General features: G+C 43.3%; 1 protein-coding gene across 1 annotated transcript in view; it reads left to right on the top strand.

Moving 5' to 3' along the window:
• Positions 1-16507, top strand: part of LOC124613563 (major facilitator superfamily domain-containing protein 6) — a 370141-nt gene that overhangs the window by 228107 nt on the left and 125527 nt on the right. Inside the window, exon 3 of the mRNA XM_047142277.1 lies at positions 11174-11353. Within this exon, the coding sequence (XP_046998233.1) occupies positions 11174-11353 (180 nt within the window). The remainder of the gene's footprint in view (positions 1-11173; positions 11354-16507) is intronic.

Below are 16507 nucleotides of genomic sequence, written 5' to 3'. Positions count from 1 at the left end.
CTCATCTGCTCTTCTACACATCAGATATTAGGGTAATTAATTATTCTACAGGGAAATAGTTCTACTACCGGCTCCTATCGCACGGTATCGTTAAAATTCTGCCTGCTATCAAGTAACCTCTTATTCTTCTCAGAACATTTCTTTTTACTCTTTGTGTTTTACCCACAGCTCTTTTTGTACGTACCCACCATTCCTCCCATGAACTACTATAAGAAACGTAGTTAATTTTACTCGTCGAGACTTGTTTTCTGATTCGTGATGGATGGGGGCCCACGCATTTCCTGACATAATCATATTTACGTCTAGATCTGCATAGGTCTAGGGCAATCTGTCAAACAACCGAAGAAGAAAACGCTTTACAGAATGATGTACTCCACAATGATACTAGTTTCTTACCAGATATTTTCACAAAAAGTCCATCACTTCAATCCTAGAGGTCTCAACGTCTGATTATCTACAAAGATAACCCATGTGGTGTAGTGCTCTTGTATGTCATCTATGTCTTACAGCCTTAAGACATCGTCTACATCAAGTAAAAAATCTGGAGTACTGCTTTTGGAAACCTTTGTGTATACGTTGTGTCCAGTTTGAGGCAATACCATTAACACAGATATTAGAAAGAGTAGTTCATAGTCGGCACTGTTCTTGTACTCCATCATTTAGAAAAAATTTAACAGTCGTTGTTTAAGCTACGTTTATTATAACCTTTGCCTCCTTGTGCAAGATTTATTTAGCTTTTGTCAACTTGATGAGATAGTCGCTACTTACCATTACAGCCTGAAAGATATTGTCAGTATTCGCTTACGGTCTATAGTACTGAACCGTGAGTGATTCTAACAACTCTAGAGCAGATGAAGCGTGACCCAAGGAAGAAGTTTCTTATCTGTACCGATCTCCACGGAGCCCTGGAGGCGACTTCACAGACGTACCCACCGGATTTAATATTCCAGCTGATTCAGGACTCCCGATACGTCTACATACTGAACTAAACTTAACTGCGTCCGAACAGGTCTTGGAAGGCCCAACGGTACTGACCGGCCGGCGTGTCATCCTCAGCCCACAGGCATCACTGGATGCGGATATGGAGGGGCATGTGGTCAGCACACCGCTCTCCCGGCCGTATGTCAGTTTATGAGACCGGAGCCGCTGCTTCTCAGTTTGCGTCACAAGGGCAGAGTGTACCCGCGTGCCAACAGCGCTCGGCAGACCGGATGGTCACCCACCCAAGTGCTAGCCCAGCCCGACAGCGCTTAACTTCGGTGATCTGACGGAAACCGCTGCAGCGGCAAGGCCGTTGACGATGAGTCTCCATGGCCGAGGAAAATAGGTGGTATTCTGCTGGCTACCAGACCGCACCCATATCCGTACAAATGAGGCTGCTGACACTACAGTCAGGGAATATTTCCAGAAACACACTGCAGAAACATTTTCTCGCTGTTGAGCCAGAAAATCTAGGCAGTTCAGAGATAGAGTGGCTGGAAAAGTCGGAAAATAAGCTGCTGTCTGTGAAACCAACTGTCCGGGCGTGGCGATACTCCATCTGGTCACAGAGCTGGAATGAAATGGCATTGACAAGTCACCGTATAAGTCTTAGTCCTCTGACCTAAGTCAGCAGTAAACAATCTATTTTAACCAGAATGAGATTTTCACTCTGCAGCGGAGTGTGCACTGATATGAAACTTCCTGGCAGATTAAAACTGTGTGCCCGACCGAGACTCGAACTCGGGACCTTTGCCTTTCGCGGGCAAGTGCTCTACCAACTGAACTACCGAAGCACGACTCACGCCCGGTACCCACAGCTTTACTTCTGCCAGTATCTCGTCTCCTACGTTCCAAATTTTACAGAAGTTCTCCTGCGAACCTAGCAGAACTAGCACTCCTGAAAGAAAGGATATAGCGGAGGCATGGCTTAGCCACAGCCTGGGGGATGTTTCCAGAATGAGATTTTCACTCTGCAGCGGAGTGTGCGCTGATATGAAACTTCTAGGTTTCTGCTAGATTCGCAGGAGAACTTCTGTAAAGTTTGGAAGGTAGGAGACGAGATACTGGCAGAAGTAAAGCTGTGGGTACCGGGCGTGAGTCGTGCTTCGGTAGCTCAGTTGGTAGAGCACTTGCCCGCGAAAGGCAAAGGTCCCGAGTTCGAGCCTCGGTCGGGCACACAGTTTTAATCTGCCAGGAAGTTTCATATCAGCGCACACTCCGCTGCAGAGTGAAAATCTCATTCTGGAAACATCCCCCAGGCTGTGGCTAAGCCATGTCTCCGCAATATCCTTTCTTTCAGGAGTGCTAGTTCTGCTAGGTTCGCAGGAGAACTTCTGTAAAGTTTGGAAGGTAGGAGACGAGATACTGGCAGAAGTAAAGCTGTGGGTACCGGGCGTGAGTCGTGCTTCGGTAGCTCAGTTGGTAGAGCACTTGCCCGCGAAAGGCAAAGGTCCCGACTTCGAGTCTCGGTCGGGCACACAGTTTTAATCTGCCAGGAAGTTTCAATCTATTTTAACATATGAGGAGTTGAGTGTGGAACGTGTTTCAAAATTTTCTGAATTGTCCAAATTCCTTCGTAAACTGTTAAGGTGGAGGTTTTAGTATGCTGCGGACTAGCTGGTGCATCCTTTTCTGTTTAGTGATAATGCATCCACATGTGACGGTTATGCCATTCCATATGTCCTCCCTTTACTTTCGTCCACCATTTAAAAACTAACACATGTAATAATTAATGTTTACGTTAACCTGTGACTTGATAAAAGACTATTAATCTCGGTTTATATGCACTGAAACGTTGCCCATGTATATAAAATTTGACCCACAAGTGAGAAAACAAAATCAGATTAATTTTAAGTTTCGTAGTGGCGAGAACTTATGCAAAGTGCAACGGAATAATTAAAGGGTAGCCGAACTAATGTTAACTAACACAAAAGTGAAACTATAATCCTTACTATAGACGTAATCCACTAACTATACGTGTACAGATGCAAATCGTGCTAAGGTAATGTTTTTGCTGTCTGTACGCTACTACAACACCGAGTAAGTTTAAAAGAACTGAGTTTGCATGGTAGCAGAAATCATCTCAGTGTCTGTCTTCAGTGGTTTGTACCTCAGAGTTCAACTACGTCACAAACTTACCTGTATAGCTGAAAACTTTTGTCTCTCCTTTAGCGCAGCTTATTTTTTTTCTTTATTGTATTTGCTGCTGGCGTAATACGCCCCTCTGCAGCCCACAGATAAAGTTAAAAAACATAATGAGGAGATATGACAATAAAAAGAGATGATAAAACGGTGGATGTTTGAAACTGGTACACGGCGAAAAAGTTGTGAAGAAAACATAAAAAACAAAGAGGTCAGTGATGCTGAATAAAAACACTTAGGAAAGAGACAGGTACAATTACAAAACACGGCGACAGTCTGGTTTCTGTTCGCAACACTCTAAAAAGGGGATCACAACATTGAACACTCATGGAGAACACTTCACTATAGAGTACAAAGGCATATGCAAATGGGGTGGGGGTCGGGGGAAGACCCAGACAGATGACGGGGGAAAAAGGGGGGAGTCGATGGAGGGAGAGCGTACAGAAAAAGGGTGGAGCAGGGCGGACGCGAGAAAGGAGTGGGTCAGACAGTGGAAGGGAAAGAAGGGGAAAAGAAAGGACTCCGGGGGAGAGAATGGAGTCAAGGAGTGGACAGGTGGAGAAAAAACAGGATGGAAGGAGGGGGAGAAGGAGTCTGGTAAAAGGACTGGGGGAGGAAGGGGAGGTGAGGATCATAGTTGATAGGAGAGATAAATGAAGGGAGAGAGGGCACCATCTCGGAGGGGGAGTTGATGGAAGCTGCCTTGGGAAAGGAGATGAAAGGAGATGAAGGATGTAGAGGTGGAGGGTAGGGGGGACACAACGGTGAAGGCATGGCTGCAGGCAGGGGAGAGGAGCAATCAGGGGATAAGGGGGATCAAGTTGTCAGGAGGTGTAGAAGACACAGACATGTTCAAGGAAAAGGAGCAGATGGGGGAAAGGAATCAGGTCCTAGAGGATCCGCATGGGGGATGGGAGGCATATATGGAAGGTGAGGCGGAGTGCATGGCGCTTGAGGATCTGGAGGAACTGATGGAATTTGGGGGAGGAGGCGGAATCCAGGTAGGAATCGCACAACCTAGGATGGAACAGATTAAGGATTTGTAGATGTGAAGGGTAGTAGAGGGGTTCAACCCCCATGTCCAACAGAGAGGAGTTTAATGAGATGAAGGCAGTTGTGGGCTTTGGATTGGATAGAGCGGAGATGAAGGATCCAGGTGAGGTGACGGTCAATGGTGAGTCCAAGGTAGGTAAGCGCTTGTGGTAAGGGAAAAATCAAGGAGCCAGAAGGAGTGAGTGGTACGACCTACAATGATTGCCTGGGTCTTAGAAGGATTGATTTTGGACAGCCACCAGTTACACCATGTGGCAAAAAGGTCAAGGTGATTCTGGAGAAGGCGTTGGGACTGTTGAAGGGTATGAGCGAAGACAAAGAAAGTGTCATCGGCATACTGCAGGAGGTGAACTGGAGGAGGGGGGGGGGGTTGGGAAATATCTGCTGTGTACAGGAGGTGGAGGAGAGGGGAGAGGACAGAGCCCTGATGGTGGTGTGTGGCCCAAGTCCTGGAAGCTAGGAGCAAGGGGAAGAGTGGAGGTATCTGGATGTTCGATGACGTCAGGGAAGAGGGAATAATCAAATTGAGGATCATCTGGAATGGAAAAGACATCATATAGGTGGGAGGCAAAGTGGTTGGCCTTACTGAGGTTGACAGAAAAGGGATGGTCACCAAGGACAAATCTGTTTTACTTCCGTTGTTCAATCTTTGGACTTTTATTTTTAACATACTTACTTTACGTATGTATTTTTGCCAATCCTTTTTAGGACACAATCGTCCGATTCCTATTTTGACGTTGGCATGCCAATAATTTGAGGCTATTTCACTTCTGAAGATTACAGTTTAAACTGACGAAACAGGTAAAGTGAAGCAAATAAAGGTTTCCTTGTGGAGTTGACGATTGACTTTTTATCTCTGTTGGAATCACTATCATGTCCACACTTAATGCAGTGTTAAATAAGTCAATAGAGTTTATCATATTTCGCATTTCAATCCAGTTCAATAGATCGTGTTTCTTTGTATTGCCATCCAGATACCACAGAAAAAAGAAAATTAGACGATAATAGCATGAAGTATTATTTGATAAGTGGAGCCAAACAACTTCAAACCTTATATGACTGATATATAACTGGATATTGATCCCATGTGTCGTGAAAAGTTGAGTGTGTGAACGAAGACTTTACATTTCCTACTTTACGCCCTACTGCAAAACGTATCGCAAAAATAAATCTAACACTGTATAACCTGAAAACCACGTGACGTACTGTCATATAACTGCAACCCAGGTGTGTGAACCAGCAACCGTCCCGGTGTAATTAAGAACGAAGTCGGTTCAGAATGCGCAATTCACTATGAGAAGACAAGCATCAACTCTGCGAGGTAAAATAGGGACGTTGACATCACGGAAAGCCGAGGAAGGCAAAAGTGTGTCTCACAAGGGGAAGGCCTCAGACACGCCCAACAGATTCGGCTCAAATTTGGCAAGTCGCTTGTGTACAACATAAAACGAAGGAATCTAAGATATTTTGGGTCAACACCCCCTCGTTTTTGAGAAAATCACCCCTAAAAGTTATGAAGAGGAATCAACTCAAAATTGGCGGGATCGATAGATAATTGTAAGTAGAGCATTTTACATCATCAGGTAAGGGGTCCCAAAACGCATTCTTCTCCAGAAATTGTGGTAAGAACTTTTACAACTGCCGCTTCGGTACCGACATGCAAAACGTTTTTCGCCGGCAGCGCCGATAGCGCAATGGCCAAGGTAACTGGCTCGGAATGGGAGAACCCGGGTGCGAATCTCGAAGAAACATAGCGGATGTTATTCTTTTCGTTTGTATTTTTCCATATCTCAATTGATAGGGATAGGAGGGTTAATAAGGTAAGTAAATCAATAAGGAATGATAATAATAAGGTAGGCAAACTAATTTCCCAAACGCCGTGAGTTAGTAAAGTATTAAACTTTTAAGCCTTGTCACATGAAAACAACTCCGAGTAAGAGTGCTGCGAATTCCTCACGAGGGATCGCAGATAGCGCGCCGCGCGACGCTTGTTTACAGCGAGGCACGGGACAGAATGCACGCGCGGAGAGTTAAGTTGTCCCGGTTGCCTCTTCGTCATATCATAGTGATGAACCTAGAAGAGTGAAGGTTTCCAGCACGAGCCTTATAGAAGTCAATCGGAAAGAGTTGTTTTCCGTCATTAGGCTGCCGCGAACCTCGCGGATACATGTAATGATTTTTCCATCGTTAATGCGCCGAATGATATACGTTTCGTGAATGAATACAGTGTCCTTCCGTAAGTAACATATGACGAGTACTGTATGTAGTTTGTAGTAATTAGACCGTCTGTTTATGCTGTAGTAACTAGTTATTGTTCGTTGTGTCATATCTTTCGAGATTCGAACCGGGTTCCTCGGGTCCCAGCCCGATGCGCCATCAGCTCTGTCGCCGAATAGCGTTTACCACGTGGGTACAGGAGTGGCAGTTGTATAAGTTTCTTTCCTCGATTTCTGGAAAAGTTTGCGTTTGCGGACCCCATACCTGATTATGTAAAATGCTCTACTTACAATTATCTATCGATCCCTCCAATTTTGAGTCAATTGCTCTTCACAACCTTTAGGGGTGATTTTCTCAAAAACGCGGGGGTGTTGACCCAAAATAGCTTCGTTTTAGGTTGTACACAAGCGACCTGCCAAATCTGAGCCGAATCTGTTGGCCGTGTCTGAGGCCTTCCCCTTGTGAGACACACTTTTGCCTTCCTCGGCTTTCCGTGATGTCAACGTGCCTATTTTACCTCGCAGAGTTGATGCTTGTCTTCTCATAGTGAATTGCGCATTCTGAACCGACTTCGTTCTTAATTACACCGGGACGGTTGCTGGTTCACACACCTGGGTTGCAGTTATATGACAGTACGTCACGTGGTTTTCAGGTTATACAGTGTCTGAGGCCTTCCTCTTGTCAGTTTGCCTGCCACTAGGTCTCGCCGACCGGTTCTGGCGCCAAGCTTCCCTACTTGTTGAATCCCGTCAAAGTTAGGACGACTTGCTAACACACAACTTTTAGTTATCGTCCAAAGATGTACCATCCCTGCAGACAGATAAAGGATTACAGATATTTGAGACAAGTGCCTATCGGCGCGCACTTGTACATAGTATGAAAGGTGTCTAACAACAAACGTCTTTCCAGGTATTTGTGTGTGTTTCACAAGAGAATTTATAGGAATTGTTTTATGAATCCATTCTATAATTTAAAACACTTTTTCTCAACTCAACCACATTTGCCTCTCCAGACTTTAGTATGGGCGTTAAAGACCTTTCTGTCGGGTGCCTGTATAATTGTAAAGACGGCATTATCAACAACTCACTGAGTTTGAACGAAGCCGTCTAAAAGAGCTACGAGAAGTTTTTTGTTCCTTCTGTGATATTGGAAAAAGACTTGGTAGAAATGTAGCCACTGTACATGACTGCAAGCAGCAGTGGTCACGACAATGTACGGTCGCAAGAAGACTGGCTCTGGACGCCCACGTGGCACTACTGAGAGGCGCATCGTACTGCATCTGCACCAGAAACTGGAGCAGTAGTAGGCTCCAGAGTGACACAACGAATTGAGTGACACAACTGTTACAAATCGGTTACTTCAAGTAGAACTCCGAAAAAGACCCCACTTACGCCTTCAGTGGTGTCAAGCAAGAGCTCATTAGGGTTAGTGCGGAGGTCTGTTGCGTTTTCTGATGAAAGCTGGTTCCATCTCGGTACCAGTAACAACCTTGTGTTGGTTAGGTCAGTTGAGGACCTGCAACCAACCTGTTTGCATGCTAGACACACTGGACCTGCTTCTGGAGTTACAACTCCAGCGTCACCCACAACCAGCGTTAATCGTCTCAGTATTGACCGACCAACTGCAACAGACATGGAACTTTATCACAGAAACTGACATTCGGCACCTGTACAACACAATGCATTCAACGTTCTGGCGGCTACACCGGTTATTAACGTACGAGGCGTGTTTTTTAAGTAAGTGCCGTTTTGAAATAAAAAAAGACGTGCTAAGATATCCCAATAATTTTATTTTTGCATGAAAGCCTGTACCTTAATCTACGCACTGACGCCATTACAGTCTGATTCTTCCTTGTTTACGTTGTGTACTGAGTATTTAAGATGCCTCCGATAATCGTGAGTCCCGCCGACTGTGAAGTACGGGCTATTATAAGATTACTTAGTGCTAAAGGCCTACGAGCGATCGATATTCATCGTGAGATCTGTGCAGTTTACCGAGAAAATATTATGAGTGATGGAATGGTAAGAAAGTGGGTTAGAGCATTTAAAGATGGCCGCCTAAATGTGCATGATGAACAACGGAGTGGGCGTCCTTCGGTCGTTAATGAAAGTTTGGCGCAGGAAGTGAGAGAAAACAGACGCTTACGATTTCCTCCTTGCGGGATGACTTTCCAAATGTTTCTCGTAGTGTTTTGTATGTCATTGTGACCGAGCAATTGAATTACCGAAAATTGTGCTCACGTGGGGTACCGAAAATGTTGACGGATGTGCACAAAACCAAACGTTTAGACAGTGCACTGATTTTCCTTGGGCGGTACCACAATGACGGTGACGATTTCTTAAGCCAAATTGTTACGGGCGATGAAACGTGGGTGGCCTACGTCACACCAGAATCAAGGCAACAGTCCATGGAAGTTCAGCAAGGACATCGTTTTGCTGCAAGACAATGCCCGTCCGCATGTGGCGAATCAGACCAAAGATCTCATCACATCTTTTCGATGGGAAACTCTAGATCATCCTCCGTACAGTCCGATCTTGCGCCCAGTGACTACCATCTGTTCCTGCACTTGAAGAAACACCTGGGCGGTCAGCGTCTTCAAGACGATGACAAAGTCAAAACAGTGGTGATGCAGTGGCTAACAAGTCAGGCAGCAGACTTCTATGAGGAGGGTATTCAAAAACTGGCACAAGGTTATGACAAGTGCCTCAATATTGACGGAAATTATGTAGAAAAGAAGATTAAGGTACAGGCTTTCATGTAAAAATAAAATTATTGAGATATCTTGTTGTTGTTGTGGTCTTCAGTCCTGAGACTGGTTTGACGCAGCTCTCCATGCTACTCTATCCTGTGCAAGCTTCTTCATCTCCCGGTACTTACTGCAACCTACGTCCTTCTGAATCTGCTTAGTGTATTCATCTCTTGGTCTCCCTCTATGATTTTTACCCTCCACCCTGCCCTCCAATGCTAAATTTATGATCCCTTGATGCCTCAGAACATGTCTTACCAACCGATCCCTTCTTCTGGTCAAGTTGTGCCACAAACTCCTCTTCTCCCCAATTCTATTCAATACCTCCTCATTAGTTATGTGATCTACCCATCTAATCTTCAGCATTCTTCTGTAGCACCACATTTCGAAAGCTTCTATTCTCTTCTTGTCCAAACTATTTATCGTCCATGTTTCACTTCCATACATGGCTACACTCCATACAAATACTTTCAGAAATGACTTCCTGACACTTAAATCTATACTCGATGTTAACAAATTTCTCTTCTTCAGAAACGCTTTTCTTGCCATTGCCAGTGTACATTTTATATCCTCTCTACTTCGACCATCATCAGTTATTTTGCTCCCCAAATAGCAAAACTCCTTTACTACTTTAAGTGTCTCATTTCCTAATCTAATTCCCTTACCATCACCCGACTTAATTCGACTACATTCCATTATCCTCGTTTTGCTTTTGTTGATGTTCATCTTATATCCTCCTTTCAACACGCTGTCCATATCTTAGCACGTCTTTTTTTAATTTCAAAACGGTACTTAATTAAATAACACGCCTCGTACCAGCATTTCACATTTGCAGTGGCTTATCTCGCACTTAGATTACGCTGTGAACTTGCAATGTTTCTCACATAAATATATTACCCAGACAAATGTATTACCGACATTTCATTACTCCACATTAATAATTTTTTGGTGTCAGGGTTTCTTTCTTTCAGTGTGATTACAATGTGTCATGTGACGTCCGACAGGTAATATTTTGGTTGTCACAATTGTTGTGATTTTTCTTTGATTTCTGCCACAGATTGTGTTTAGATTAGATTAGATTAATACTAGTTCCATGGATCATGAATACGATATTTCGTAATGATGTGGAACGAGTCAAATTTTACAATACATGACATAATAAAGTTAATTTAACAACATAATTGAGTTAATATAACAACTTTTTTAATAATTTTTTTCTTAATTTATATCTAAAAATTCCTCTATGGAGCAGAAGGAGTTGTCATTCGGAAATTCTTTTAATTTATTCTTAAATACTTGTTGGTTATCTGTCAGACTTTTGATACTATTTGGTAAGTGACCAATGACTTTAGTGGCAGTATAATTCACCCCTTTCTGTGCCAAAGTTAGATTTAATCTTGAATAGTGAAGATCATCCTTTCTCCTAGTATTGTAGTTATGCACACTGCTATTGCTTTTGAATTGGGTTTGATTGTTAATAACAAATTTCATAAGAGAGTATATATACCGGGAAGCTACTGTGAATATCCCTAGATCCTTAAATAAATGTCTGCAGGATGATCTTGGTTGGACTCCAGCTATTTTTCTGATTAGACGCTTTTGTGCAATAAATACTTTATTCCTCAGTGATGAATTACCCCAAAATATGATGCCATATGCAAGCAATGAGTGAAAATAGGCGTAGTAAGCTAATTTACTAAGATGTTTATCACCAAAATTTGCAATGATCCTTACTGCATAAGTAGCTGAACTCAAACGTTTCTGCAGATCACCAATGTGTTTCTTCCAATTTAATCTCTCATCAATGGACACACCTAAAAGTTTTGAATATTCTACCTTAGCTATATGCTTCTGATTAAGGTCTATATTTATTAATGGCGTCATACCATTTACTGTACGGAACTGTATGTACTGTGTCTTATCAAAATTCAGTGAGAGTCCGTTTACAAGGAACCACTTAGTAATTTTCTGAAAGACATTATTGACAATTTCATCAGTTAATTCTTGTTTACGGTTGGCTGCCCTGTCCCGCAGGTGGAGAGGGCGCTGCTGGAGGCGGAGCCGCGGACTCGGCACGTGCGCTCCCCGACGCCGCTGCGGCACGTGTATCCCGGGCAGTCGCCGCTCGAGGTGAAGTACGCCAACAACTACGACGAGGCGCACCACTCCAGCTGGGTGTCGCCGCTCTTCAGCTCCATTGTCTACCGCACGCAGGTCAGTCTTGCTCTGTCCCCAGCCACTTGCTGCCTCTAGGTCAGTCCTTCGCACAACCGCCCCAACCTGGAGGACGGAGGACTTGTCTACCAGGGTCACCTCCTCTTAGGAGAGTTGCCTTGACTGTGGGTAGATGGCTCTCCTGCATCACTTTCCTTCTTCCTCTGAAAGCAGGGCTGCTTCATCCGTCATCTCAGTTTTTCCGATGGTCTCCATCTCCGCATTCATGTAGTTGAAGATGAGGCGTAGCGCCGTATAACGATCCTGCCTTGGAGGCGGTTAAGTGGGAGATGTGTCTCAGAGCTGGATAATGACAGATGGTGACGCGAGACTGGACGCGCACGTAGTTTATGTATTAGCTGATAGAGGACAGTATTGGATAGGGGGACTTAGAGAGCCTGTATAGGGAGAGAGTGGCCAACCGGACGATACGGCGGCCATTTTTCTGCCAAACTGCGGGCGGGACTTTTGAATGGCCAGTAGTGGAGTAGTGGAGTACACACTCACCGAATCAAAAGCACGAGACAATATGGCGAAATCGTTCGTTAAATGCCTTTCTTTACAGCTGTAATATACTCATAGTAGCCTACTACGTACAGCACAGGACAATTTGAAACAGTGGTTGTAAAAATTATTCGTTACTTGCATTTATCTCCTTTAAAGTTTGTTTACTAGACATATTTCAATGAAAGTAACGTAAATAAAAAGAATATAGTGTATAGCATTTGTTTTGTATCGGAAGTGCATAACGCTAAAGATTTAACGTACCTGTATTACGTCAGATGAATGAAAGTCGTAAGCAGTTGTTTACTTGTGACATGCAAAAAGTGTGAGAAGTATTAGTACTTCTTGTCACGTCTTCAAACTTTTTGCATGTCACAAGTAAACAACTGCTTACGACTTTCTTTCATTTTTATAAATACTGAATATATCTTGTAGATACCAAACGAAAAAGATTACAAAAATCAGGTAATGTTAAGTGTAGGCTACTGTAATAACGACCAAATGTAACAAGAAAACTACCGTATCCCTTCTACCCCACAGTAAGTAAACCTATCAAAAACTGTCTTCAAGAGTACCTACCATTATTTACAACGAATAATGTTTCAGCAACCACGACAACTGCGGAAAACGTGCTTACCACTTGCCTGCGTCAACAGTCAGGCAATAATACTGAAAAAAATAATGCCTAGTGTTCTGATTCGGAACGAAATAAAGTTTGACGCTATAAAGTCGAATGAAAATGCACGACAATTACAGGAACTTTCCGTTTCCAGCAAGGACTGTCAGATATTGGCTTCAGAAAAGCTTGTGATGCTACCAGTATGCACAAACTGTTAAAGAAATCACAAAACGCTTCATTATTTCAACTCGTATTTAAGATCTCAAACGCTAATTACGTGCTAAAAACGATATACAACTAAATCGAACATGCACGCACAACGCATAACAAGTCTCTCAATAATTCAAATACCTTTTTATCGTTTCGAAAAGTCAACTCAAAAGCACGGCGAACATAGGAAGTGCGAGAGACGTTTGGCAGAAAAATGGCGCCAAAGCTAATCAACCAATCACGAGCAACTTCACCTATGGTCACTCTCTCTGTATACAGGCTCTCTAGGAGGACTGTGACTTTAGTTTCGATTCTGCCCACTAGAGTGCACTAAAGTAATTGAATGTTTTTCATAAACTGTTCTAATATTTTCATAAAGTGTTATATGTCTTTTTATGTATGTAAAATGTTGTAAATGTGTTTTAGCAGTATGAATGATGTGTGAGTGTGGTTTCAGGTTAATATGGAGATAATTGTTTAACGAGTTATGTAGTAGGATATAGTGTGGGAACATTTCGAAGAAGTATGGTTATGGACAAAGGGGATTGTTGTAGAATAGATTTGTAAAGTAAGTTTATGGTAAAGGGAAAGTTAATTCAGGTATAAATAACAACAGTAAATAACTTTATGCATAAGCAAAACTTCAGCATATTAGATAATTACGTCGGTAAAAAGTACAGTCGTGAGGTTTACTATTATGCGATTGGTTATGGATGAAAAGCGCGGACTGAAGTGGGAGAGTGTTGTTTTTCTATTGGCTGTTGAGTAAACTGATCAATGGTAAAGCAGTATTCGTCGCGCGCCTTTCTCTGCTGGTAGAGAAGACTTAGGGTATTCTAGGGAGGAGTCGAAGCCTAGGCATCAAACAGATCAGACGTGTGTAGTAGTAGCTCCGATGGAAACGATAAGTTGCCGGATCTAGCAGTGTTTCATACATCAAAAGTGTTGGAAAGTGTCGGCATAATTATTCCGATGTGTGTGTAGAAATTTCGGAATGTTTAAGTGAATTTTGTGACGAGAAAAGACATAAATTCCGCGTGGCGTATTGAGCAGGTGTAAGGTGCCAGGCAAATCCAACACCTTCCATGAAAACCCTGACATGATAAGCAAATCCAGTAGTATGTCACATAGCTCCGAATAAATCGTGACATTAAATTAACCAAAGTAATACGAGTAACGAGTGAGCAAATGGAATACCACAGACTAACACAAGAATGCCTAAATGCATATCATACCTTCCCACCGTGAGACAGACGCAGTTCCGAGGGGAGAAACGAGAACAGAAGCCGAGAGCAGAACCGTGTTAAGTTAGAAGGCCCTACGATAAGGGACGGACACCCACGATGCCAGCTAACCGTTAGTACCACCCCACCCCAGCCCATGTTAAAAGCTAGAGCATTAGCGTGAGACTTTTTCGCGTCTCTGTTACGTCAGGACCACCCCCCAGCCCATGTTAAAAGATAGAGCCCTACAGAAGAACAGTATAGATCTTACGATAACACAGAAAGGGCTACACCACCCGCAAGTTTTAGCCTGAGCCTTTTTCGCGTCTCTGTCACGTGAGGACCACCCCCCAGCCCATGTTAAAAGACAGAGCCCTCCAGAAGAACAATATAGATCTTACGATAATACTAAAAGGACCACACTGGCTGCAAGTTTTGGCGTGAGACTTTTTCGCGTCTCTGTTACGTTGCAAACTTTAAAAACATTGCCCCACCACGAAAAGTATAACGTTTCTCATTGGATAGACAGAATTTTTGTAGGCGGAGCTTAAGGTTAACATTGAGGCCCTGATTGGTCAATGAAAACACAGCTCGATAGTTTTTTTAAACCAACTTCGGTAAATTGTAGTAAGGAGAAGTTAGGGGAGAGTTGCTTCCAAGACGGCGAGGTGAGCGGAGCGGTGCTGTCCGCCGCCCCCTGACGAACACCGACAAGGTAATGAACGCACGCGATGCCGCATAACAGCGCATAAAGCTTCACTCAGAACTGCACAAGTCTCATCTGTTACACCCCCTTTTTGCGTAATACTGGCGTCGATCGTCAATTAAAGCTCATGGTGTTCACATTTGCCACTTGAAGTAAAAATCTGAAACGTGATGATTTTTCTGTTATATAGTTATTGAGAAGCCACATCAGCCACTGTAATTTACGACAAGTTAGATAAGTAATTAAAGATAATTGACGGTCACTGTAGACCATTTTGATAGTTTTCTATTTTGTGAAACTTAATTTAAACCTAGATTATAGATGTGATATGGCATAGGTCATGCTACGATCCATTGTAGAACTTGGAAACCCATTCAAGGAATATTTGTTGAACGCAGTTGGTTTTTACCATCCTGTGTTAAAACATTTCCTTTTACCAATAGTGCAATTTATAAACAATGTTTTGTGAGTAGAATAAAATTTCCAATGGTAAACTTAACTGCCTTTTCGACGTTATTTTACCAGCTAACTAAAAATAGGAAATCCTTGAACCCCTTCCACTAGATTTAGTTAGTATTAAGATTCTTTTACAGGGAGTGCAGTGGGGCTGACGCTGAAATCATTAAGTATTTGGTTATATCATCGCTAGTCTCACTGAACTCTTCTGAATTCTACATGTCATGTGTGGTCTGGCGTCTCCTTACCAGCAACAGGTCCCAGGTTCAAACTAGTCAATTCCCTAAAAAACACGCTCAGAGCGTCGTTGCGCGAAAGTGGTAGGGAGACACGATATAGAACAAACAGACACCACGCAGAATGTCAGACAGGTCGGTGGCTAAAAACTGTGACTGCATTTGGTACCGACAGACTTAATATTTGGCGAGCATTCTCAGCCAAAAACAATCCGTATTTTTGTAGCTATTACGTTTTCGGGAAATGCAACACCATAAACTTGCTAACGTGAGTGAAAGGGATTATGAGTGACTGCGTTAAGACTAGCACGGGCTTGGCAGTGATACTTGTTCACCTAAGTTTCAGAATATATTAATTGAGGACAAAATTTCCAACCTTTTATTTCGTGTTTCTCCCGAAACGTAGATTAGTGACGTAAATTGCAGCCTGGTTCACATCGAAGTACAGCAGGTTTCACTCGGCTTTCTTACTGATGATCTGCTGAGACAATGTTCACAGGTAGGTCCAGGTCTGTCGTAAAGGGACGGAAAGAACCGCGCCGCCGCAAAGTCTTCGCCTTAACTCTGACAATGGGCACTCACGAGGCATTATAACCCAGGCAAGGTGAAGCCGAAGTTTTTCTAACAAGGAGTTACCCCTTCCTCTCCTCCTTTCCCGGCGGATTTGGACCGACTTTTGCTTCAGAAATAATGGTATGGACTGTGTTTACATGGAGTGGACTAGGTCTTCTGGTCCAACTCAACCGATCGTTGACTGGAAATGGTTATGTTAGGCTACTTAGAGACCTACTGCAGCCATTTATATCCTTCATGTTCCAAAACAACGAAGGAATTTTCATGGCCGACAATGCGCCATGCCACCGGTCCACAGTATTCGCGACTGGTTTGAAGAATATTCTGAACAATTCGAGAAAATGATTTGGTCACGCTGATCACCGATATGAATCCCATCGAACATTTGTGGGACCTACTCGAGGGGCCGGTTCGTGCAGTAAATCTCGCACCGGCAACGCTATCGCATTTAGGGACGGCTGTAGAGGCATCATGGCTCAGTATTTCTGCAGGGGTCTTCCAACGACTTGTTGAGTCCATGCCATACCGAGTTGCTGCACTACGCCGGGCAAAAGGAGATTCAACAAGATATTAGAAGGTTTTATTTATTTATTTATTTTTATTTACACGTCAAGTGCTGTAGGACCA

The sequence above is a fragment of the Schistocerca americana genome, chromosome 4 (genome assembly GCF_021461395.2).
Source record: "Schistocerca americana isolate TAMUIC-IGC-003095 chromosome 4, iqSchAmer2.1, whole genome shotgun sequence".
In the NCBI taxonomy this organism is placed as follows: Eukaryota; Metazoa; Arthropoda; class Insecta; order Orthoptera; family Acrididae; genus Schistocerca; species Schistocerca americana.
Note: the sequence above shows the minus strand (reverse complement) of the source record. Positions and strands in the feature narration are given on the sequence as shown.